This window comes from Manis javanica, chromosome 16, assembly GCF_040802235.1.
Source record: "Manis javanica isolate MJ-LG chromosome 16, MJ_LKY, whole genome shotgun sequence".
Classification (NCBI taxonomy): Eukaryota; Metazoa; Chordata; class Mammalia; order Pholidota; family Manidae; genus Manis; species Manis javanica.
The window spans coordinates 51,299,314-51,326,288 of NC_133171.1; the positions used below are offsets into that span (position 1 = coordinate 51,299,314).

The 26,975-nt window shown below is 38.0% G+C and overlaps 1 protein-coding gene across 1 annotated transcript in view; it reads right to left on the reverse strand.

Annotated features, from left to right (window-relative positions):
* DNAH8 (dynein axonemal heavy chain 8) overlaps positions 1-26,975 on the reverse strand; it is a 336,734-nt gene that overhangs the window by 149,935 nt on the left and 159,824 nt on the right. The window contains exons 42-53 of the mRNA XM_073224126.1: positions 25,184-25,408; positions 22,294-22,466; positions 20,786-20,964; positions 16,107-16,294; positions 13,677-13,763; positions 13,475-13,582; positions 12,411-12,545; positions 10,743-10,904; positions 8,635-8,881; positions 8,272-8,513; positions 8,042-8,182; positions 6,514-6,751 (exon numbers count right to left, since the gene is read on the reverse strand). Coding sequence (XP_073080227.1) covers positions 6,514-6,751; positions 8,042-8,182; positions 8,272-8,513; positions 8,635-8,881; positions 10,743-10,904; positions 12,411-12,545; positions 13,475-13,582; positions 13,677-13,763; positions 16,107-16,294; positions 20,786-20,964; positions 22,294-22,466; positions 25,184-25,408 — 2,125 coding nt within the window. The remainder of the gene's footprint in view (positions 1-6,513; positions 6,752-8,041; positions 8,183-8,271; positions 8,514-8,634; positions 8,882-10,742; positions 10,905-12,410; positions 12,546-13,474; positions 13,583-13,676; positions 13,764-16,106; positions 16,295-20,785; positions 20,965-22,293; positions 22,467-25,183; positions 25,409-26,975) is intronic.

Here is a 26,975-nt window from a genome sequence, read left to right on the forward strand (position 1 = left end):
ATCTGGCCCTAAAACTAGTGTGACACAATAGCCAGACTCCTGACTTACTTAGTAACTATTAATTTACTGACTGATATAATTGTCATAATAATTATTATTACCACATTTCATCAGTTCTAAGAAAAAAATTTATTTATATTTTAGCATCTCTGGAATACACCTTACTATCTATGATGGCTTACAAGTGCTGATGGCTAGGAAGACTTGGTCAGAGACAGTCACATTGTTGTTTACATTTAAATTGAATTACTTGCATTGTTGGGTTAAACTGACATTTTAAATGTCTTCAGTAAGATTATACTACGACTTGGGATTGAACCAAAAAAATTACTGTGTACACAGAATGCTTAGAAAGAGAGCAGAGGAGCAAACATTTGATAGTAGCAAGGCAAATATTCATCACTGTAGGAAATAACCTCAATTTCAAATTTCTTTGCAAAATATCAAGTCACATGGTAAAGGTATGTTTAACTTTTAAGAAACTGCCACACCGTTTTCCAAAGTGGCTAGACCATTGCACAGTATAAAAGAGTTCAAGTTGTTCCACAATCTCACCGTTTGTTACTATTAATCTTTTTTATTTTAGCTATTCTAGTGCCTGTATAATGATATCCCATTGTAGTTTAATTTGCATTTCTGTGATGACCAGTGATGTTGAATATCTTTTCATGTATTTCTTTCATCATTCATAAATCTTCTTTGGTGAAGCATCTACATAAATTTATTGCCCATTTTTCAAAATTCGGATTGGTTGTCTACTTATTATTGAATAGTAAGAGTTCTTTATATATTGTGGGTAAAATTCTTTTGCCAGATATACAGTTTTCAAATACTTCTTTTTATTTTGTGGCTGGAGTTTTTATTTCCTTAGCAGTGACTTTTAAATAGATTTTAACTTTGATGAAGTCCAGTTTATCAATTTTTTATACTTTGGGCTTTTTGGATCCTAAGAAATTTTTGCATGACCCAATGACACAAATATTCTTTATTTTCTTCTAGAAATTTGTTTCAGTTCTTATGTTTAGGTCTATGATCTATTTTGAGTTCATTATAACAATGAATTTTTGTGGATAGTGTTGTAGTTTTATAGTTTCAGTATACAGATCTTACACATATTTTGTTAAATTTATCCTTAAATATTTCATTTTTGGATGCTATTTTAAATGGTATATTAAAATTTCAATTTCTAATTGTTGTGAGCACATAGAAATACAACTTATTATTATATATTAATCTTTCATCCTGTGACCTTGATAAATGCTTTTACTAGTTTTATAACTTTTTTTGAGGATTCTACATGTGGTTGTATCATCTGCAAATAGAGAGATTTACTTGTTCTTTTCCAGTCTGTGGATATTTGGTTTTTTCTTATGTGTGTTTATTTACTACCATATTGCACTGGCTAGAACCTCTAGCACTTCTTGAATAGAAGCAGTGAGAAAGAACACCTGATCTTGGAAGGAAGTATTTAGTCTTTGATCATTAAGTATAATTTTAGCATTTTTGTAGATGTTCTTTACCAGAATGATAAAGTTCCTATTCCTGGTTTACTGAGAGTTCCATCATGAAAGGATGTTAAATTTTGTCAAATGCTTTTTCTGATTCTACTTAGATAACTATATGGTTTGTTTGGTTTTTAGTCTACTAATATGCTGAATTATATTGATTGGTTTTTGAATGTTAACCAACCCTCCATTCCTAGAATAAATGCCTACTTGGACTTAACATATTCCCTCTCTTATATACCACTGGATTTAATTTGTTAAATTTTTATTAAGATATGTGTGTCAATGTTTTTGAGGGCTGCTGGTCTATAGTTTCCTTTTCTTGTAATGTTTTTCTCTTATTTTGGTATCAGGATAACACTACTTATGATATGGGCTGGGAAGTATTTCTTCCTTACATTTAAAATATTGTGGAAGAGTTTATATAGAATTGGTATTACTTCTTCCTTATGTAATTGGTAGAATTCACCAGTGAAATCATCTGGAGATGGAGTTTTCTTTGTGGGAAGGCTTGTGACTATAAATTCAATTTTTTTAGTAAACATGGAGATATTTGGGATATCTATTTCTCTTCAATGAGGTTTGGTGGTTTGTATCTTTCAAGGAAGTTGCCCGTTTCATCCACATTGTCAGATGTACTTTTGTAACATTGTTTCTAATAGTCACTTGTTATTTTTCAGTCTGTAGGGTCTGTAGTGATGTTCTCTCATTCATTCTAGACAGTAATTTAGGTCTTATTTTTTTTCCCCTGGTACCTGTGGTAAGAGATTTATCAGTTGCATGGATTTTTTCAAAGAACCATCTTTTGGTTGCCTCTGGATTCTAAGAGAATTCATACCTAGATTTAAGGATGCATTTAACTGTTAGCTTGCATTTTGAGTTAGAGCTCCCTTTTATCATCCCAAACCTTTAATAGCATCTAATCATGTGCTCTAGAATTACTGGTCATTCTAGTTAAAGATGGCCAGCTAAAAAAATTTATTTACCTCAGTCTCATTATAAAAGCCCTTTAAAACACAGACTTTCACTTAATTTCCATTTTCAGTATGATTCTCCCACTCCCAAATGTGCCTAGTATTCCCCAAGTCTAGGCAGCCATGTATTTTAATTTTCTAAACAAGAATTTTCAGTCTTTGGCCAGGATGTGCCAGGTGAGTTGTTTGGCAGCATGGCTTTGGAATGAGGATCTAGAGGTCTGTTTCTTAAACACACTTACAAGCAACCCTCTGTTTTTTACCTTCACCTTGGCCCCAATTCCTGAGCCCTGTGAAGGTTTTATGATGTACACTGCATTGCTTCTCAACTCTTCCCATTGCCAGTTTAGGGTTTACCTTTGCCCAGTGTGCTAAATCAATTGCCACTTACCTGTCTGCTTTCTTGTTCTCAAAATGTTGTTATTGTCTTTCTCTCCTGTTCTTTTGAGTTTATACATTAAAACAAACAAAAAATCTTTGCTGTTCGGGGGTTTTAGGAAGAATGAGAGGTAAATACAGTTTTTAGGAAGAATGGTTTTTCTTCTCTGGGGTTTAGAAGAATTGGGAGCTTAGCTCTGGATAAAAGTGCCAAGCTCAAGAGCATTTGTTTAGGGAGAGGTGGGCTGGGCCCTACCACACATATAAGGCTGCGGGCTGACGTAACAGCACTGGACTTTGCCAAGTCTGCTATGTGTAAGTAGGACTCCAACTGCTTGGTTCTTTCTCTATTTATTCTGACATTTCCAACAGGAAAGTTGTGGAATTGATCTGTTTTTGCATCCTGAAGAATCTCTACACTGCACTGTATTCTCTACACTGACGGTCTTCAAGAGTTACCAAGTACACAATGCAAGAGGTATTGCAAACTTATTTATGCCAGATTTTCACTAAGGCCATTCCAAATGGAGAAGTCCAGAGTCTCTATACCAGTTGCCAGCATGGCCAGTATATAAAATTCTACCATTCTTTGCATATATGCCCCTTAAAAATAGTATTATCAGAAAACCTAGGAGAAATGGACAACTTCCTAGAAAAATACAACCTTCCAAGACTGACCCAGAAAGAAACAGAAAATCTAAACAGACCAATTACCAGCAACGAAATTGAAGTGGTAAACAAAGAACTACCCAAGAACAAAACCACCAGGCCAGATGGATTTACCTCGGAATTTTATCAGACATACAGAGAAGATATAATACCCATTCTCCTTAAAGTTTTCCAAAAATTAGAAGAGGAGGGAATACTCCCAAACTCATTCTATGAAGCCAATATCACCCTAATACCAAAACCAGGCAAAGACCCCACCAAAAAAGAAAACTACAGACCAATATCCCTGATGAATGTAGATGCAAAAATACTCAACAAAATATCAGCAAACTGAATTCAAAAATACATCAAAAGGATCATACACCACAATCAAGTGGGATTCATCCCAGGGATGCAAGGATGGTACAACATTCGAAAACCCATCAACATCATCCACCACAGCAACAAAAAGAAGGACAAAAACCATGTGATCATCTCCATAGATGCTGAAAAAGCATTTGACAAAATTCAACATCCATTCAGGATAAAAACTCTCAACAAAATGGGCATAGAGGGCAAGTACCTCAACATAATAAAGGCCATATATGAGAAACCCACAGCCAACATCATACTTAAGAGTGAGAAGCTGAAAGCTTTCCATCTAAGATTGGGAACAGGACAGGGAGGCCCACTCTCCCCACTGTTATTCAACATAGTACTGGAGGTCCTAGCCACGGCAATCAGACAAAACAAAGAAATACAAGGAATCCAGATAGGTAAAGAAGAAGTTAAACTGTCACTATTTGCAGATCACATGATATTGTACATAAAAAACCCTAAAGACTCCACTCCAAAACTATTAGAACTAATAAAGGAATTCAGCAAAGTTGCAGGATACAAAATTAACACACAGAAATCTGTGGCTTCCTGTACACTAACAATGAACTAATAGAAAGAGAAATCAGGAAAACAATTCCATTCACAATAGTATCAAAAAGAATAAAGTACCTAGGAATAAACCTAACCAAGGAAGTGAAAGACCTATACCCTGAAAACTACAAGACCCTCTTAGGAGAAATTAAAGAGGACACTAACAAATGGAAACTCATCCCATGCTCCTGGCTAGGAAGAATTAATATTGTCAAAATGGCCATCCTGCCCAAAGCAATATACAGATTCGATGCAATCCCTATCAAATTACCAACAACATTCTTCAACAAACTGGAAAAAAAGTTCAAAAATTCATATGGAAATACCAAAGACCCTGAATAGCCAAAGCAATCCTGAGAAGGAAGAATAAAGTGGGGGGATCTCGCTCCCCAACTTCAAGCTCTACTACAAAGCCACAGTAATCAAGACAATTTGGTACTGGCACAAGAACAGAGCCACAGACTAGTGGAACAGAATAGAGACTCCAAACATTAACCCAAACATATATGGTCAATTAATATATGATAAAGGAGCCATGGACATACAATGGGAAAATGACAGTCTCTTCAACAGATGGTGCTGGCAAAACTGGACAGCTACATGTAAGAGAATGAAACTGGTCACTGTCTAACCCCATACAGAAGAGTAAATTCAAAATGCATCAAAGACCTGAATGTAAGTCATGAAACCATAAAACTCTTAGAAAAAAACATAGGCAAAAATCTCTTAGACATAAACATGAGTGACTTCTTCATGAACATATCTCCACAGGCAAGGGAAACAAAAGCAAAAATGAACAAGTGGGACTATATCAAGCTGAAAAGCTTCTGTACAGCAAAGGACACTATCAATAGAACAAAAAGGTATCCTACAGTATGGGAGAATATATTCATAAATGACAGATCCGATAAAGGATTGACATCCCAAATATATAAAGAGCTCACACACCTCAACAAACAAAAAGCAAACAATCCAATTAAAAAATGGGCAGAGTTGCTGAATAGACAGTTCTCTAAAGAAGAAATTCAGATGGCCAACAGACACATGAAAAGATGCTCTACATCACTTGTCATCAGAGAAATGCAAATTAAAACCACAATGAGATATCACCTCACACCAGTAAGGATCGCCACCATCCAAAAGACAAACAACAAGAAATGTTGGTGAGGCTGTGGAGAAAGGGGAACCCTCCTACACTGCTGGTGGGAATGTAAATTAGTTCAACCATTGTGGAAAGCAGTATGGAGGTTCCTCAAAATGCTTAAAATAGAAATACCATTTGACCCAGGAATTCCACTTCTGAGAATTTACCCTAAGAATGCAGCAGCCCAGTTTGAAAAAGACAGATGCACCCCTATGTTTATTGTTGCACTATTTACAATAGCCAAGAAATAGAAGCAACCTAAATGTCCATCAGTAGATGAATGGATAAAGAAGATTGGTACATACACACAACGGAATATTATTCAGCCATAATAAGAAAAAACAAATCCTACCATTTGCAACAACATGGATGGAGCTAGAGGGTATCACACTCAGTGAAATAAGCCCGGCGGAAAAAGACAAGTACCAAATGATTTCACTCATATGTGGAGCATAAGAACAAAGAAAAACTGAAGGAACAAAACAGCAGCAGAATCACAGAACCCAAGAATGGACTAACAGTTACCAAAGGAAAAGGGACTGGGGAGGATGGGTGGGAAGGGAGGGATAAGGGTGGGGAAAAAGAAAGGGGGCATTACAATTAGCATGTGTAATGTGGGGGATGGGGGGGTACGGGGCGGGCTCTACAACACAGAGAAGACAAGTAGTGATTTTACAGCATCTTACTACGCTGGTGGACAGTGACTGTGAAGGGGTCTGTGGGGGGGACTTGGTGAAGGGGGGAGCCTAGTAAACATAATGTGTTTCATGTAATTGTAGATTAATGATACCAAAAAAATAGTATTATCAGTTATGCCATTCATAACTGGTTTAGTATTTCTATAAATAAATAAAGAGGCATTTATGGAAGTTTATATTTTTCCCATTTGAAAAAAAAAGTCCTTTTATTTCAGGTATAATAAGTCTGCGCTTACCATAATCAGTAACATAAAACTCAAACATGGTTTGATTCGTGCTTTTAGGTATTTCTGGTAAGTCTAACTTGCTTTCGTGATTTCGTAGAAAGGCTTCAAGCTTGTCTCTGCTTTCCAATTCCAGAAGGGCTCCTAAACTCCACATCAGGGCAAACACAAATAATTTATGAAGATGTTCGACACATGAAACGCCACCTTCTTCTTTGGAGGGAACTAAACCTTCCAGAAGATTGAGAGACTGAAAATATTCAAAATACAGTAAAATGAATTTTTATCTTTAAAATTTTTTAGGTAAAAAATGTAAATGATAATAAATTTAAAAGCAAGAGGGAAAGAGAAAGAGAAGAAATGTATCTCCAGGTCAGTGTCTTACAGCCGAGAGCATTTAGAGGAAAGACTATTCTGCTTTACACAAGCTGCATGATCTAGCGGAAAGAACACCAAACAGAGAGTCTGGAGGTGTGGTTTCCACCCCAAGCTCATGTGGCTAACCTGAGTCTGTTTCCTGAGCTGAAAAGCAAAAGACCCAGACCAGATATTTTCTAAGGTAATTTCTGGTTCTAAAGTTTGGTTCTTCCAAATTTTCTACATCAAATATTTTGTTTCTTTTTAACATTTTATAGGACTCAGCAAACTGTGGCCCTGGGAGCCAGCCACCTGTTCAGCAAATCAACTTTTACTGAAACATGGTTACACTTATGTGTATACCGTGTCTGGCTCCTTTCGCAATGCAACAGCACAGCTGAGTGGTTGGGACAGAGTGTGGCAAAGCCGAAAATATTTACCATCTGTCCCTTAGGAAAAACTGTGCCAAGCCCCATACAGCATCAGAAAGAAATATATCTACAGTAAGACATCCTCATTCCTTCAAAACAAAATTATTTCAAGATGAAATTTTCACTTACATTATGCATTTTAAAGTAATTACTAAATAATTTATTGATTTGGGCCTTACGTATTGTTTCTAACCTACCCTCCCTCACTGACTCCTATCCCTTACACTAAGAGAGAATCAAAGCAGTGCTATGGGTAATAAGAGCTCACCCACAGACCAGAATCAGGAGAGCCCTTAAAAATCTGTGGTTAGTTCTGAGTTTTCCAAAAACTGATAAGGAAAACAGAGTATAGGACCAAAAAAAAAAAAAAAAAAAATGCTACAAGCTGCTCAGAATTGTTCAAAGGTCTTCCCTATCTGAAATATACCAAATTTGTAAAGCCAAAGTTGCCATCCAAGTTTTCCTGCTTGCCACCATCTCCTTTCTTGCACTTAGTGCACATTCTGGAAAGGTTACTAAGCTTGATGGTGGGAAAGATAGTTTGTTCTTCCCCTGACAAAACTCTCCCAGAAAGTGAAAATAATAAAGAGATGGTAATAAAAACATTAGTGAGATCTTTAATTAAATCAAACTTCTCTAAGCCTTTCACAAAAAGATTTCTATGGACTGCATGAATTTTCTATTTCAGACGCCTCTAAACTGCAACTGAGTGGGGAAAAAAATCTCAGTAGTGAGTATACACAGGAACATACTTGCATAATATAGTTGCACTCTAAGAGCTGCATTTTGGGGTTGAGGTTGAGTTTCATGTATGTATACACATCTTCGAATATTTTATCATACAGAGTTTGGAATACAGAAGCTTCCTGTGCAGTGCGCTTCATCAACCACGCCTGTAACAAAAGAAACAGAATCACTATTTATGAAGGAAGTGAAACAATTAAAGACACTGGGCATGCTTTTTGAGGTCTCTTATCCCCACCTGTAATATTGGCCTCCAGGTGAGAGCTGAGCTGCTGATATAGACCATGCCCATCCTAGAAACCGTGGCAGGAGAAGCGTTCTCAATATTGTGGACTTCAAACAAAAGCTTACAATTAGGGGCCATGGGGATGCGATCTCCATTAGCTAATGTGAGGGTTTTATTGTCGTCCAACACAGAATTTAAGTTCTCAATCCAAATGGCATCTACAGGGCCATCTAAAATGAGGAAAATGTTTTCACCTGCAAATAATCAAAACAAAATCATGTTCCACCTGTAGATAATTAAAATGGAAAAATCAATATTGTGTTATTAATAGGTTGGCAGGGGGAAAAATGATGGCAAAGGGGAGTTCATGTGTACCTTTTTTAGCTTTTAGTGTTTTTCTCCACAGAGTGGAAAAAATTCCATCCGTCCAGTCATTGGTAGCAGTGTCCAGTCTGCCAAACATCTGAGGCGCAGTGATGGCTTTTGGGTTCATCCGCATCTCCCTGTGAGGCTGCCCGCATTCCGCCAGCGCTTTCATCAGGATGGTGATAACGGCAGTCTTCCCAGACCCGCTGGGCCCGAGAGTCATCAAACCATGGCGGACCAGCGAGGTCTCGTATAACTACAAAATGAAACAAGCAGTCAGAAAATGTGACTTACGAGTCTCTTGCTGATGTTCACAGAAGTAGTGTGCTGAAATTTAAGAATCTTTAAATAAGCTCTTTGTTAAAGTAACCAGATCACTATTTAAAAGATGGAAAGTGCAAAAAATGTTTTCTGCGTCACTAGATGTGGAGAGGAAATTAGCACGACGTTACAAAACACTATGCGATAAAGTAATGGTAATGTGTAACTTGAATGACATTTTGGAAATAAGTGATTCAGGATCTAGTTTTCGCTTCTCAAACTACTATTCCTTGTGGTTTTTGGCTAGCTGACACCTACGGGAGCCTGCGTTCTCTGCATCCAGTGTGACGATGTTGCCCCCTAGTGACGAAAATTAGCAACAGACACCATCCCAGTGAAGACCCAAGTCACACACACCCGCCTCCTGGTTACCCAGAAGTACAGTTTGAGATGAGGATGCTGGGCAAGGGACTTATTCAGGGAGTGCTCCCAGGAGAAACTGACAAGGGAACCAGGGGAGCGGGACAGGAATGAGGTAAAGTCAAGCAACATGTGACTGAGCATAAAGTCCTGTGGTGGGCACACATAAGACTGGTCCGTGGGGCACTCTGGGATGCAAGTCACACTGAGGCGTTCGTTCTGCCTGGAAGCACGGGGACTTGCCTCTCCCCCTCCATCACCTGCCAGTCCTTCACTAAGGAGAGGTTGGTCTGGCCTGAAGAAGTGGTGAGCGTGGGCTATGGAGAGGCACACAGATACTGTAAGAGATTCAAGGAAACATATGAGGAGGTGGAGAGCGTCTGTTATGACATCCTTAATAAAAATTAGAAGTCGGAGGTCTCACAGATAATCAGAGGTAGAATTTGACTTGTTCTTCTAACATTTTAGATAAAATGTATTAGTACTGTAACAGAGTTTAAAACTAATAGAGGCACTGGGCCATAACATTGTATTCAAGAGTAATGTTACTGACATCAAATAAGAACTCAGTATTCTAGACCCACACCCACTGAGATGACTAGGATTTTAGTACTCATTAATACTGTATGCATATCATGTATAATATGTTTTCCCCAAAATTAAAAGAAATTTTTTAATGGCTTCCAATATATGAGCAATTAAAAAAACTTTGCCCCATATAGTTCCTTGTAAGATTTAGATACGTCTTAAATACTTGCACTTCTTATAATCTGGCAAGAGCAGTAAATTAAAATAAGAATTGCTATTTTTCAAATGCAGATTTTAACACTCTCCACAATTTCAGCTCCTTCATTTTCCTCAAGTCCAAAAATACTTCCAAAGCTTCAGCCTCTGCCTCAGCTTCTTAACTTCACTGAGCAACTGGCTGTATGGCTTTCACAAGGAGGAAATGTGATGGACAGAAAGACACCATCTGAATTTCTGAATTTCTGTGGAGGTGTGAACATGTCCACACACAGAGCAGGAGTGCAGTAGCACCCCCAGATCCCTCAGGCCCCACATGCCTCGAGAAGGCACTCAGCTATGAGCACCAACCGCCAGACTGGCACAAGAAGCCAGCTGGGTCATTCCGTCCACCTGGGTTTTATAACCTACTGTCCCCTCCCAACTGTTCTTGGAGATTCTAGCTCCATCTAACCTTCCCGCCAGGTGTAAGTAACCTCGGAAATTACTGCTTGTTTACTGTGAGGCAGGATAAATCCATACAATCCCTCAAGGACTAAAACATTCCCCGAGGACTCTTCTTACAATGATGGGTTTTTATTTAGTTTCAACATTTACGTCAAGTAAAGCAAGTATCATGAGTTCTCCTCAAACAGCACTCTTTACCAACACACACTTTTCTTTATACTAATAATGGCTTAAAGTTTCTTTACCTGCACAAGTTTGAGATTCCAGGGTGGATGGTTAATCAGACCTTCTATCTGAACCTGGTTGGCAACCGCAGCTTGCAGTTCGGCATAAGTATTACTGTCCAACTGTAATCCTGGAAACAGGTCATTGATTAAGCTGAGGAACAGGGGTTCATCTTCATCAACCTAAAATGGCATAGAATAAATTTACTCATTCAGTAATTATTATCAACTATGATAACAATAATATAATAACTAACTGTAACAAATAATTATCAACCAGCTAGGATGCTCACAGCACTTATCACGTCATGCCCAGAGAATCATTTATTACTCTCCAACTAGAGTTGCACCCTCTAGTACTGACTCCTGAACACCACCACTGAATACACATTGCCTGTAGCATTGTGCCCAAGGTCCCACAGCATTTATGTCTTCTACAGTCTACTGCTCCAAGGTTTGATCTCATTATTTTATCGTATGGATGCTCTGCTTCTCCCAAACAGGTATATGCATTAACCTTAAAAACATGCAATTAATAGTCCCTACCTCATGAGAACAGAATATTAATATTTCATTTAAATTAGGACAATATCTGTAACCTTGCCTGACTGGCTCATCCAACACTGTCTGGAAAACTCCATGAGAGCTGTGTTCTGCCTTTCTTATAAGCAATAGGTTTGAGTAAACTGACTCTAATCTTTATTTGCCATGTCTTTAATCCTAGATTACCCCATTCCCAAAAGCTGACCCATTCTGACGTCTCCTTATTCTCCTAGGCTCCCCTGATGCCTTCTGGAATTCTTGTTGAGGGGTTTCAATAATACCATTACTAAGGGGGGCAGTGAGGTATACTGGAAGGAGCAAAGGATTTGGCATTAGAAAGTCTTGTCAATTTCTGTTAGGCTTCTTCACTGATTGTGACTGTGGGTAAGTCCTGCACACTTGGTAAAGGCAGTAAGCACAGTAGCTACTCATCCCCCACAGAACTGCTATGAGGCTCGAATAAGGCAACACCCCTAAAATACTTTGTAAATAGCAATGAACTACACAGATGTTAGTTGTTAGTTTTTGTAACTAAAATGTGAGCTTCCTAAGAACCATTTCACACTCAACTGTGTACTTCTAGGACATGGACACAATACGTAGCATACCGAAGTCCTTGAATAAATAACTGCCCACTGGCTCATTCAAAGAACCTGGCTGTAATTGTGACAAGCTTGGAAGAGGTGAAATAAGTATTATGATCTCCACAGCAAACCTCCAGTGCATTTTTGGAAAATAGAATGTGTTGATGTTTTGGGAAAGACATAGTTGAGATAAGCAAGTCATACTCTGAGAAAGCAAAAGGTTCTCATGGTTCCCTGTGAACCCAGATTTTTATGTTTAGAATTTGTGTTACGTTATGAATAATGCTAGAGGATTGGACTGAAATTTGGGGGCTGGAGCCCAAATGATAAGGCCTGTTTAATGGCACACAACCGAGAAGAGGATGCATTTCTCGCCCATGTTGGTCTCACAAGGCCATGGGGTTTTGCTGCCTTCTGGAAGCACAGTGACCGCTTTGCACACCCGTTGTTACTGCAATTATTAATGTTCACAACTCAACATGAGCCAAGCCCCACTTGTCCACTGAGAAAAACAAACAAACAGATCAAGCTCTTGAAAGAGAAGTGAATTCAGAGAAGATACCAATTTAGAAAGGTTCATGTCTCTCAGTCCTCTCATGACAGTGCTCAATTCACTATCCTCTGGTCGGGCTCTTTTTTGAGATCCAAGTGTCCTCAGTACAGATAGAATATTTCTCAACCCAAAGTCATAATGAACCTAAGATGGGAGAAGAGGGGAAAAAAGATTACTTAACTGACAACTCTAAAAGTAGACTCTCTCTATATATATATGTATAGATAGATAGATAGATAGATAGATAGATAGATAGATAGATAGATAGATAGATAGATAGATAGATAGATAGATACTCTGACACTTATATAGTTTTGGAGTGGCTGAGTGGCAAAGTTTTATTAGCTTAATTCTCCCACTTTTCCTGTGACTGAAAAATGATCACTCCATTGGAAATATCCAGCTGTATGATACCGTGTTCACACCTTAAGTATCTTTTGAGAATAGCACAGTCTGAGACAGTCTGGATGTCAAACAGATACAACATGCATAACCAAGGGGTTATATACTACTTCCTTCCCTTTCTATAATATTATTGAAATTACAAAATTATAGAGATGAAGAAAAGATTAGTGGCTACAAAGAGGCATTTCGGAGAGAGGTGGGTGACACAAGGTAGCATGCAGGAAGCTTGTGGGAGAGAACTGTTCTGAATGTTGATTGTGGTGGTGGTGACATGAATCTACACATGTACCAAAACTGCATAAAAACTACACATACAAACACACACATACACATACATAAGCACATGTACAATTGGAGAACTCTTCATAAACTATGGACTATACCAATTTGGTTTTGCTACTGTCCTATGGTTATAAGATATCAACATTGTGGAAAGCAGGGTGAACAGTTCCAGGACCTCCTGGCATTTCTTCGCAATTTCCTGAGAATCTATAATTATTTGGAAATAAAAAGGTTTTAAAATATATAACCAATAGGTCAATTAATTATATTTTAGAAATGAGTCAATGAATTTTTTAACTCATTGATTAGCATTTATCAAGGTAATAAAACTGCTAAGTAAAATAACAAGTTCTACAGTGAAAGGAAAAATAGATGTACAAAGTTACCTGTTTAGTAAGTTGCTCTTCACAGAGCTTGTAAAGAACATAAAACTTTTGAGCCAAGATAACATTTTCAAGAAAACCACAACTTGCAAGCTTAACTCGTATAATAATCTGAAAATGAAGATGGTGAGATTTTTCAACAATTTGAGTGAAAAACAGATAAAGAACATAAATTATATTATGCTTTTAAATACTGGTCCCCTACCTGTCTATCAGGAACCATCATAGCAACAGTTCTGAACTGAATTTTTAAGTTTTCTGGTAGTTCCTGGCGCCCAGCATATCCAGGGTTCTAAAAGTTAAAATTATTTAATTATAATTGCTGGTATAATTTTCATTTCATGAATACAAATACATTTCAAATCCCTGTTTCAGATTCTAAGGTGGTTTCGAAAACCTTTAAGTTCATAAAACAATCCTCCTTTCTCCAAAATGTGTAACAGACCATCCACATTTATTAATGTTACATCACTCCTTCATACATATTTCCATTTTCATTATACCAAAAAGTCACACACAGAACTTACTCTTGCAAAAATTAAGCATCTGTGTATCTACCAGTTAAGAATAGAAAAAAATGAAAGAAATCGAATAAATAATATATACTTGGATAATTATGATCTCAAATAATGTTGAAAGAGGAAGAAAATTCAGGATTTCATACTGCTCAGTTTACTTTTTGTCATTTAATTTTTATTTCATCTCTTCAATTACTCTTTGCAGTTAGAATGATAGAGTTCTTTGACTGACACGGTACCCTTAAACAACCCACAGCATTGAGGAGAAATAAAGATGGGAATGAGGAGAAAAATACTGAAAAGGGCCAAAGTATAGTTGGAAAGGAAACTAAGGCCTCATAAGTAGCAACAGGTAAGGACAGGTCAGACCCAGAAGTCCCAAGGGAAAGATTAGAGGTTGAAGGACAAGTAAGGCAAAGAGTGGCCAGTCATTTTAGGAAAGCGCATGAAGCACTCTTCACTCCTGGAGCATTGACTGAGCACTGTCAATAGGCCAGACACCCTGCTAGACCCTGGGTACACAGACATTGCTGGTAGCCTCTCAACACTCCTTGCTCCCTCTCTTCTCACAGAAAACCACCACCCAGATTAAAAACTATGATTCCCAGCCTGCCTTGCAGTTGGCGTGGTTAAATTCTACACCCCAAGATGCAAAGAGACACACTGTATGAAGTATCCTTGATGTTTGTTTGAAGCTGATTTGACTTAATCACCCAGCTGCAGCAAAACAGAGATGCTTCTGTAGCGCCATGGGTCATAAAGTGACCTTGAAGATGGAAATCATGATGGGAGTAGAAACATAAGGATCTTCAGTGAATAAACCTTACGTGTTAAGCCACTATTTTTCATGTTTCAGTTATTAACAGCCTAGTGCAATACGTCATTGGTATTTCCAATATTATTCTTAATCCAAGGAGAGAAAGCTTCTTTAAATTCTTCTAGGCCATAGTGTCACACTGAGTAAATTTATGCATACCCTTTTCTGAGTTATAACTCAGTAGACTCTCTTTGAGAGTTTATAACTCAGAAATAACTCAGATCACCTCTGGATTATTATTATTTACCCCCAACTGTTTTATTGGATGCTTGCTTACAATAAAGCTTATCAGAAACTTTCTGTTTTCCTTCCTATAATTTATCTTTGACCACTGGGACAGTTAAAACTCAGAGTATTTTGTGTTATCATGCAATTTATAGATTTACCTATATAGAGAAAATATAAAAACACTAAGTAAAACTGGCTCAACATTAACTTCACATCTCCAATTCATAGAAACTCCTGCTTATTCATGCTTTTGGTTTTCTATCTTTACAACAGTGTATAGCAAAGCTCTGCCCACAGTCACGTGGTAACTGAATTTGTTAATAATTCTTTAGTATAGGACTTTGTTGAAGTATTTATCATCCTTTATTAAGTGTCAGAGAAAAACCAAGTATAGAGGTTAAGTAGTCAAGATTTGATGTTAGACAGCAACGTCTTTCTCTAACTGGCTGGGTGCTTGAGCAAGTTCTTAAACCTCCCTGAGCCTCAGGTATTTCGATTATAAAATACCCACTGAATACAAAATGCAGCACAGGCCCACACTTCCCTGCCCCCTTGAAGTTAGGTGTTGCCATGTAAATTGCTTTAGCCAATGGCTTGTGACTTGTGTCACTTCTGGACAGAAACTCTAAGAGCCAAAGCGTAATTCTTCATGTTTTCTTTGTCCTTTGCTACAGTAACTAACAACGACTGAGACAGCACCAGGTGCCCTCTCCACTCCTACCTCATCAACCCATGGTGCACATGAAGCATGAGGGAGAAATAAATCTCTGAGGTATTAAGCCACTAAGATTTGGGGATTGTTACTGTAGAAATCCTGTCTGATGTGATATATAAAATATTTAGCCCCCCACTTCACACATAGGTACTCAATAAATAGTAGCTATTATTATCAATAACATTATTACTATTTTATCTTTTGTCTGTGCTATTTTTACTATTCAGAAAAATTATATGCTAGGAGAGAATAGCTCATGACCTCTGGATTATCATTTACTCACTAATATATGCTTTCTTTTACTTAATTCTATGATAATTAAACCAATCAAATTGTATTTACAGCCTATGTTCTCACCATTGTCAGGAAGATTCCAAATTCTGGATTTAAATCAACACAATCACCATCAGAAAAAATGAACTGCTTTTTCCTCTCTTTTCTTGCTGTCAAAACAATATAAATTTGTTGGGCTGCCACTGATAATACTGGCAATTCAATTCTGTTAAACTCATCAAAACAGCCCCAAGAACCTGATTGGGCCAGACCTGGTATGAAAAACGGTTAATTTGAAAAATTTTAGTTGGTATAAACCTTTGTGCTAGCAATCATTTCTTTAAAGTGCTCTTAAACAATTACATATTGAAATACGATTTATATAAAGTTTCATATCTGGCTATTTTATAAAGACATATTTAATTCCAGTGAAATAGAGAGGTTTAATTATTTTTATATCATCACCAAAACAATGAAAATAGTGCACTGCCAAAATGAAAGTATAGACATGTCATTACACCCAGGGATGCTGAAGGGTGACAAAATTTGATTCAGTCTGGAAGTTTCCCCTCCAGAGCAATGAGAATGAAAGAAGTCACAATGTTTGGGGAAACTGACAAAAAAGGGGATGGCCCATTTGGGTCAGATCACTCTGTTCCTTTCTTGTTGCAATTAGGGAAATGTCAGGATGGTTGGTGAGCAGAGAATGGCCAAAGGGATTTTTTTAATTTCTTACAAAATCCAACACAAAGGGAGACTTGCTCAACATGAACATTGCTCCTGTCTAATCTTTAACTGTGAAAACTTTCATTGTCTTCAGCTGTACAAAATTCCCTTCTTTCATTATTTCTTTTACATATTATGACTATATCCTTCTCTTATTATTGTTCCCCACCCCCAGTTTTTCTCCTCTTTTTGGATATTGGAACTTATATATCTATCCCTATGACCCTTAAGATTTTTTTGTCAAACTTTCCATTTCTCTTAACAGTGTATTTTCTTGGCTAGATATTCCACGTCAAGAGAGGTATTCTTTTTTAACTTACATTTTCAGTTTCTGATAATAGTAGTCCCCTCTTATCTGCGGGGCATATGTTCCACGACCCACAGCATATGCTTGAAACAATGGGTAGTACTGAAATCTATATATACTATGTTTTTTCCTACACATACATACTTATGATAAAGGTTAATTTATAAATTAGCCAAAGTAAGAAATTAACTACAATAATAACAAAATAGCATTATAACAATTTACTGTAATAAAAGATATGAATGTGGTCTCTGCCTCTCTTAAAATATCTTATTATACTGTACTTGCCCTTTTTCTTATGATGTGAAATAATGAAAAGCCTATATGATGAGATGAAGTGAGGTGAATGATGTAGGCCTTGTGACGCAGTGTCAGGCTATGCTCAGACCACAATCGCGAGGAGGAACATCTGTTCTGGGCCACAACTGACCATGGGTCACTGAAACCACAGAATGAAAAATGGTGGGAAAAGGTGGAACTACTGTATTCTGGTTGTTATTTTTCACAGCAGCCTATTTTTTTTTAATTGGTTGTAAGTGAGGAATTCTTGAATCCCTCTGAAGCTATTAATTTTATTTACTCTTGAATTTTCTTCTGTTTCTTAATCAGCTCAGTGGTTAATGGATTTCTTTGCTGTTTGGGGTACCTCCCTAATTTCTTCAAACATTTTGTCACACTTTGTAATCTCTGCATGTGTGTGTTTCTCCTCACCCCAAATGCAAATTCCTGTTTGCAGGAGGCATGCCTGCCCCTGGTGATTTGGGGCAGGGATGGGAGAGGCACGAGGGCGTCCCCTCTGGGTCTGGGGCTTGCGGTCTGACCTGGTGTGTCTGCCTCTCTGGCACAAGCCCCGACCTGGGGTTGATCTTCGTCAGGACTCCCACTTCGGAGAGCTGTGTTACAGCTTTCACATGGATGAAAAATACTGAAGAGAGCCACTTTCTTTCCTCTCTTTCTGCCTTCTGCTGTGATTGTGGCATTCCAGGGCGTGCCTTGAGCTCCAATCCGCTTCTCTCAACCGCCCCCGACCCTCAAGCCAGGAGTGATCCACAGAAGAACCCTTCTCTTTGTCTGGAAGATGATTCTCGGGGTTCAAAAACGATTTCACAAACAGGCAATTATAGAGAGTAATAGGATGAGTACCCTTGTACCCACCTATCAGATCTTTACACTTTGCTTCAGGTTTCATTCTAAAGAATAAAATATTAGAACTACAGTTCAAATCCATACATGTCCTCATTGGATCCACAACAACTCCTTCTCCAGAGGTAGCCTCTGTTCTGAATTTGCTGCCAGTGGTTTCTATGCATGCTTTTGAATGACTACTGCTCTTACGCATGTATTCATGAACATTATATATTTTACTTACTCAGAATTTGTAGGCATCTGTTTACCTACTAGTATCTTTAAAATATGAAATTCTTTGATTCTTGATCAATTTGGTTTTCTTCATTTGTGAAATGCCTGTTCAAGACTTTTTCTCATTTTTTCTATTAGGTTATCTTTCACTGACTCACAGGCATATTTCTTGTATTTGGGATACTAATCCCTTGTAGATAATATATGTTGCTAATGTCTTTTCCAAATTTCTGGCATGGCTTTTCTCTCTTCGGTGTCCACTGATGAACAGCAGTTTTTAACTCGAGGTAGGCAATGTGTCTACCTTTTCCTTAAGGTTTGTGATTTTTTTTTGTATTAAAAATCCCTTTCTACTATGAAACAAAGATGTCTTCCTTTATCATCTTCTAAAAACCATATAATTTTGCTGATCACATTTAGGCATTTAATCCCCAGAACTAATTTTTACATATGGTGTAGGCATCCAATTTTTATATATGTCCAGATCCAATTTCCCTTTAAACATTAATCATCTATTGTCCCAGAATAATTTATTGTAAAAGCCTATCTCTTCACCACCAATTTACAATACTACCTTTGCCCCATGTCAAGTCTCCTTGGCCTGTTTCTGCACCCTCCATTATATTCCACTGGTCTATTTCTCAATCCTACACCAATACCACAGTCTCTAAACTATGTTTTAAATGATATCTTTCTGAAAATTTCATTTTCTTACTTTTGTGTGTGTGTGGTTTATCAAAATAAAATTTGTGTGTTGATTTCATATTCTAGTATACTTGCTAAATCCTGTTTTTCTATAGATTTGCTGAGTTCTCTCTAGAGGCTCCCATATCACTTGTAAATAATGTTTTGTGTTTCTTTCCAGTTTCTGTACTTGTATTGCTGCTGCTCGTGTGCCTTACTGCACTGGGTGACCTGAGCACAGCCACGAACAGGAGTAGTAACAGGTGACTCCTTGTCGTACACCTCATCTCAAAGAGAATGCTTTCAAAGTCTCAACAGGGTGCCATTTGCTGTGGATGCCCTTTATCCAGAGAACCAGATGGATGGGTATCTAGGGGAAGAATCTAAGAACAGCAAGTGTAAGGGACCTGAGGAGGGAGAATGCTTCCAATGCTTGAGGAACATCAGGAAGGCCAATCTGGCTGCACTAGAGTGAGCATGGGAGAGTGTTAGGAGATAGGGTCTGGAGGTCAGAGCAATACAACATGGGGGGAAGGAGCAGGTGTGACTGAATAAGACAATACAGGACCATTATAAGGACTTCAGCTTTTACTCTGAATGAAGCCACTAGAGAGCTTTCAGCAGAAGAGTTGTGATCTGACTTACGTGCGGAAGATCACTGTGCTGCTGTTTTGAGAATAGAATGTTGGAGGGAAAGGTAAACAGAGAGACCAGTTAGGAGGCTTACTGGAACAGCACAGGTAAGAGGTGATGGTTGGCTTGAACCAGGATGACAGCCATAGGGATGACAAGAGGTGGTCAGATTTACAGGTATTTGCAAGGCAGAGCCAGTAATGTTTGCTGACAGTTTGGATATGGGAGAAAGAGAGGAGTAAAGGATAAGGTCAAAGCTTTCTGTCTGAGCATCCGGATGAGTGCAGTGGCAAGTCAGTGCGAAGGCTGGGGAAGGAGTAGATATGGAAAGCGGAGGTCAGGAGTTTGGTTTGGGATATAGTGAATTTGGGACTATTAGATATTTAAGTAGAGATAGATGTCAAGTAGTAAATATCAGTTATATATACGAATCTGGAGTTTCAAGGAGAAATCCAAGCTAGAGATACAAATTTGATCATGTGCATAGTATTTTGGGGGATCTGCATGAGATCACAAAGAGATTGCGTGTAGATATAAAAGAGAAGAGCAAGAGCAAGAGCACCAAAAACTGAGTTCAAGGCTGAAGTGTTCTCAGATCTTTGTTCTCTATCAGAGAAACTACCTCCCACCTATCTTTCAGGATGTTCTCAAAATTTCCCACCTGCTGATGGCTCCCTTTTTGTTTTCCACTGTTGCTATGCTTTTTAAAAATCTCTCATTTCAGTAAGATTTAATGCAGGAAGGGAATTCACATGTGTCTTCAGTTGGCTATCTTGATTTTATCTCCTCCACCACTGTTCCAGGCAATAATAATTTTTTTCATTTTCATAATCCAATATACATTCAACTCCTGGGCTATAATGCCAGCAATAGTATGGAACCATATGAGCTTGATGCTGTCCAGCCATTTTTGACCCAGAGAAATGGCAGTATGGTAGGCATCCACCTGTAGTGTCAGTTACGTGGGATAATATCACTCTAGATTTATATCACAAAATAAGTGCAAAAAAGTAAACATTCACCAAAAGTAATTTAACACTGTTTTGACACTTACCTTTAAAAATCCTCCCTAGTCCTCTGAAATCCATTTGATCTGAGCAGTTAAACACAACCACGTATTTTCCCAAACATCTTCCCATGTCTTTTGTCGTTTCTGTTTTGCCAGTGCCTGCAGGTCCTGCTGGAGCACCGCCCATGTTCATCCCCAAGGCCTGTGCCAAGGTGATGTAGCATCTGCAAATCAGATGCCATGTGGTTAATGGGGAATAGCACATATTACAGTCAAGTGCAAGCACAAGTCTGACGGGGCTGGAATGGACCGTATTACTTGAGAATCTGAACAGGCCACGTGAAAGAGGCAGGCAGTCAACCAAGGCTGGAGTACCTGATATTCATGAGAAGTAGTGCAGTGTGTGCAAAAATTTATTGGAACAAACTTCTGAACTCTTCAACCCTGACTTAAAACCTTCAGGACTCCCTTCCACTGTGATCAGCATAAATCACAAGTCAGAGAACCAGGTAAGCCGTGATGTGCTGGCAGATGTTAACAACTGGCTCTCCAGGAAAAAAAATTAATAATTTCAGTGGTACAAATACTTCCACCAGTGACAAGCTACCAATGTGATATCACAAAATTGGGGAAACATGCATGTAGGTGCCTCTTGCAAGCCAGTATAAGCCAGTTCCAGCATACCACTGAAAACAAATTATTTTACTATGAGGTGTTTTGCTCACTAGACAAGTGTGAAAAATAATAAAATGAATTTTGTATCTATGATCTAGTTTCAGTTATATGTGTTTCACATCTAAGTAAAACTTAGTAAAGCTTCAGGAGGCATGAAGCTTTACATGTAAACATCAATGGAAGGAAGAGAAAAAACATTGACAAATTTATGGCACTGGGCATATAAAGGGAGGTCAGATCAAACAAGACAAGTCTGAAGATGTAATTGTGTCATAATTTTACCTGGGGGCAACCCTATTAAGTTAATGGCAAAATGAATTGTTCTATGACCCATCTTAAGACAATTCTACAAACATTTATTGAGGGTCTTCTGTGCACACCATATTGAACTGGGTGCTGTGGGATACACAGAAACAAAAAGACCCAGTTCTTTTCTAGTATCACATACCAAAAAGAACTGTGAGGGGATCTGCCATTAACTGGAGATTCAGACATGGCCAAGAAACTTCACTTTAGGTATCAATTTCCACAGCTGAAAAACCAGGAGACTAAACTAGAGAATCTCCAAGGCCCCTTCTTTCTTTGCAATTCTAACAACTTCTTTTACAGTTCTAGAGATATTTTTCCATCTTGCAATCTAAAATTCACATTCAAGCTTGCTTTTATTCCTTGATCTTTTTCTACTTCATAAAAATGTATGGTACATGTATGTTTAAGTAAGAACTATGGTTATTACATTGATAGACTGACTTTGATGACCTAGCATAGCCCTAACACAACAGGAATATGCTTTTGTTAATATTTCGAATACAATTTTAAAACCATTTTAAGCATATGACTTAATTACAAAACGGAGGAACAAAAACTGAGTTTCCCACCTATCTGTTAATGGAGTGATAACAAGACGATCAGTGCATCCCAGAAATTCATTTTGGTAAACAAAATTAACATCTGTAATAGACACCACAGTTTGATCCAAATCTTCCTTAAAATAAAATCTGCTCTGTTTTAGCCATTCAAAATCAGTAACTGACTTGATATGCATTTTTACCTTAAAAACACAAAATACAAAAAGATTACATACTGAATTGCATTAGTATTAAAACATAAGTATACGGGCAGTTTTTATTTACTCCTTCCTGAACTGCTTCTCATTTATTGAACATATATTTATTGAGTCTGTCCTTGGGCCTGACATTGTGTCAGGTAAACAAAGACAGAGAGTGTTCCTGCCTTCTGGAGCAGACAGAAAAGGACAAAACACGAACAAATGCACAAGTAATTGCAATAAAGTATGAAAAGAAAAATTCAGGGTTCATGAAAATGTGTGGCAAGAGGACCTAACCTAGTCTAGCAGCTCTGAGAGGGAAAGAAACATCTAAACAAAAACCTGGATAAATGGTAGGGATTAGCCAGGGAAATAAAAAGGGTGAGGGGGATTTGAAAGGACAAAATGTTCTAGTCAAAAACCCAAGTCCGAGGGGCATGCTCAAGAAACTGGAAGACGTTCAGTGCAGCTGAGGTGTCCAGGATGCTGGAGAAAGAGCTGAGGCCCCAGGGCATGGGAAAGGGGTTGGGCGCTGTTCTCATGGTAATGGGAAGCCACCAAAGGGGTTAAGCAGAGAGATGTATGCTCATATATGCACACATGCCTTCATGTCTCCCTACACTAGCACTTTGGCCAAACTAATCAACCTTCCCTGTCATCAGCAAATACCTACTGGGCTTCCACTGCCATGGATGCAAGAAAGAAACAAGGCAAGCACATTTTTGATCAACATCCCCCAACAACCACTCTCTGGGGTGCTTCATGACTTCCTATTGGCAAACTTGGAGAAACCCCAGTACTGCCCACTCAGGGTACTCAACATAGGAAAGTGGTAAATGGTCCCCTTCAGTGCTCTTAAAACCAGTATCCCACTTCCAGCTCATTCAGCTGACTTTTGTACAATGGACTTTGTACAATGTTCAGACTCCATCTAATCAAGTCTCTGTGCTATTTACAATCTTTCTTTTTGCTGTATTGTTTCATTGCTTATGACCTTGTTTCCCCTGCTAATTAAGAATTCTGGCTTCCCTCCTGAAGCAGTCTGTATTCATCACCTTTTTGAAAATAGCTACTTTCAGGTAACATAATCCAGTGCCACCCTTCCTACCCCCTCAAGAATTCTGCTCTCCAACACAGGACCTGTGGCCATGGAGATACAATTAGCTAACTCCTTTCAACAATCTGTTAAGATGGTGAGGTTAAGATGAAAAGGAAGCAGAAAGAATAGCTAATATTTATTGAGTTCTTACTGTATATCAGGCCATTCTAAGCATTATACATGGAAAAATAAAATGCAGATACACTGGCCATGAGATCTCATTTTGGTTGGGATGCAAACTGACCATGCATTCCATTTGGGTTCAATAGTGACTAAGACAAGAAAAGAGTTTCATGGTTTTAACTGTGTATAGGTTTTAAAAAAATCCATTCTGTATGTAAAGTACAGCTTTGTACAGCACTTAAATTTAAAAGAAATTTCTTCCATGGGACTCCAGTTTTAAGTCAGTGGGAGATGTATAGACAACATCCTCAGTAGCATGCTCAGCAGATGCAGTAATGGATGCCACAGGAGTTTCCTGAAGTGGACTTCAGTGAAAGCCAAAGTATAACTAACTTCAATTCAGTGAAAGCAGATCTGAAGATGGCCAAAGAAATATGGTCTAAGTATGCAGACCATATGGTCTAAGCATGCAGACCATCTAAGAATGATTGGCTTGATCCAGAGATCCAGAAATAAATCCCAGAGCAGTGTTTCTTAAACTTTAATATGCATATGAATCACCTGGGAATCTTGTTGAAATGTGGATTATGAATCAGTTGGGAGACGGCTGTACACTGGGAAAAGGAGGCTGGAGATTCTGCTTTTCTAACAAGCTCCCAGGAGATGTCAGTGCAACTGGTTGGCATACAATATTTTTAGGAGTGAGGACCTAGATTCCAGGGGAATAAATGGACTGTGTCCTTCAATCTTCAATAAACATAATTTATCTAATTGGAGCTTTTGACAAAAGTTTGAAACAGGTAGCCTATGATTATATTATCTAAAAAAGGGCCCAAGTTGCATGAATTATGTGTCTCTGGTGAAATAGATGCCTTTAAGATGAATCAAATCAAATTAAAGACAAATGGTGGTTTCTGAAAACCACCTAAGCCTCTACTCTGTAATAGGTAACCCCTGCCTTAGGAGAACTTGGTCTCGCTCAAGGTCACTGGTTAGAGTTCTGTTTCCAAAGGGAATTCAAATGCCATGTCTCTTACTTTCACCCTATAGACCCTTGCCCAAATCAAGCCCATGGTCCCGTCCGTGTCCAACAGGTCTATCAAATGGACAAATAGCCATGAGGGTTCTGTGAAGCTTGATTCTTTTCAATATGGACTTCTTTCCCAACTGGCCCATTGTAACTCATGACAAATCCCACCTAAATTATATCAGATCCCTAGCTATTTGGTTTAATGGAACAATTCATTCATATTACACTAGTTGGTTCCAGACTTTCAGAATACCAAATGTGAATGTACGTATATGGTTGTTTAAACCACCAAATAAAGATATTTGTAGGCAATGTATATACATATACAGAGACACTTGTGAAAAAGGACAAAGCAGAAAGACAGTTCACGTGAGTTGGGAAATATGTACAATACTTAATTGTTCATTATTAGGAGCATTAAGTTATTAATTAGTATAATAAATTACTTTAAGAAAAATGATACTTTACCAAGTCATCAAAAATATCTCTCTGATGCACATGGATGGTAATTAGAGTCTCGAATTTCACTCTGTCAAACTTGCTTAGATCATGTGTTGTCTGACTAATTAGAGTATTCAGAATATCCAAGAATTTCTGATTGGTCACTTGCATGATTTTCCTGTCATCTTTTGCTTTATTTAAAGCCTCTTCGGAATCATGTGTCCACAGCATCTGAATTCCTAGAAGCCCAACCTACAAATCCAGCAGACAAATGAATTTTCTAAATATTTCAAGCATAACTGCAATAAAATTTGATGGTCACATGAAGGCAAACAGGATTTTCTCATTTCAAGCTAAAAAAAGAGACATACATTTTCTACTCCCAAAAGGGGAAAAATACATTTAAAGTCCTAACTAATTGATATTTAATTATTTCAATGTAGATGGACAAATAACAATACAATGGCTTCTATTCATGGAGTTACGTGTGTGTTATGGAAAATGCTTAGGGAATTTTTCTATAGAGAGCTTGAAACCACCAAATACCTTCATATGATGAGTTTTCTTTCTCAAGAAAGTAAATGGAATTAGCAGACTTGTGGATTTTTCTTTAGCAGGGTTTCCCAGAGGCCTCTGCAATTTCTAAAGAAGATGCTGCCTTTCTCCTCTCCTGATTCCAACATTTCTAATGTCCATATCTTTATCTATATTGATCTGTCTATACACATACATAAAGGAGAAGGAGAGAAAGTGATAAAGGGAGAAGCTTGTCCTTGTCTCCTGATGAAGGCATATGGAAATTGTGAGTAAATGTCACCTTACTTATAATTTCTGCCCCAGGAAAGGGATAAAAGTGGTCAGAACATACCCCACCTTCACCTCCTTGTTGGAATAGTTGTCTCTTTGGGAGCTTTTGTTCATCCCCAGAGTCAAGCAACAGATCCAAGATCCTTTGGACCAAAAAGGAACTCCACATTTGGCAGGAGAGTGAAAGCAGTGTGAGCGTCATGTGGATAGTGCTGGGCCTGGCCTCCGCTGTGGGTAAAGGAGGAATAAAACCCTTTCCTTATCCCTGCCTCCTCGAGACTGTGGTATTTTTCCTGCTAGAGCAGTGGCCAATCCTGGCGTCTGCAGGTTAAGATAAATGAAAGCCCCTGGCCAAACTGAGCAACGGGATGTAGAAGAAATAGCTGGTGTCAGTGAGTTGTCTACAGCAAGCTCATTCTGACCCTGATGGGCAACAGCAGAGAGTGCAAGATAGCAAAGAGAAAACAACACAGAGAAGTATAAGGCTGATGGATTTAAAGAAAAAAGACCTGCAGACCCTGAAAAATCACTCTTTGGTAGTATTTTCTGAAAACTAATCTTTAAAATGGCTATCCGGAGTTACTGAGAAAAGTGTGAATTATGTTTTTCACTGTTTAAGAAAGCAAGGGACTTTATGGTGAAAACTGGATGACATCTCATTACAGCGGAAAACAAAACACAAGTGTTCATTCTCATCAATATTATCTGATGTCTGTAATTAACACATTAAAAAATATTGGAAGGAATGTACTAAAATCTGAACAACCATCATGTCCACATGGTAGAAATATGGAAAATTCTAACTTTGATCTTCATATTTTTCAAATGCTTCCAAATTTTTGAGACAAGGATCCACTTGCTTCATAATCTTAAAAAATGTATTTTAGAACAGAGTACATAAATTCATTCTATATATTGAGTATATATATATTCACTTAATATATTCAATTATATATATTCACTTAATATATATTGAATATATATTCTATATATATTCATTTGGTATATACAT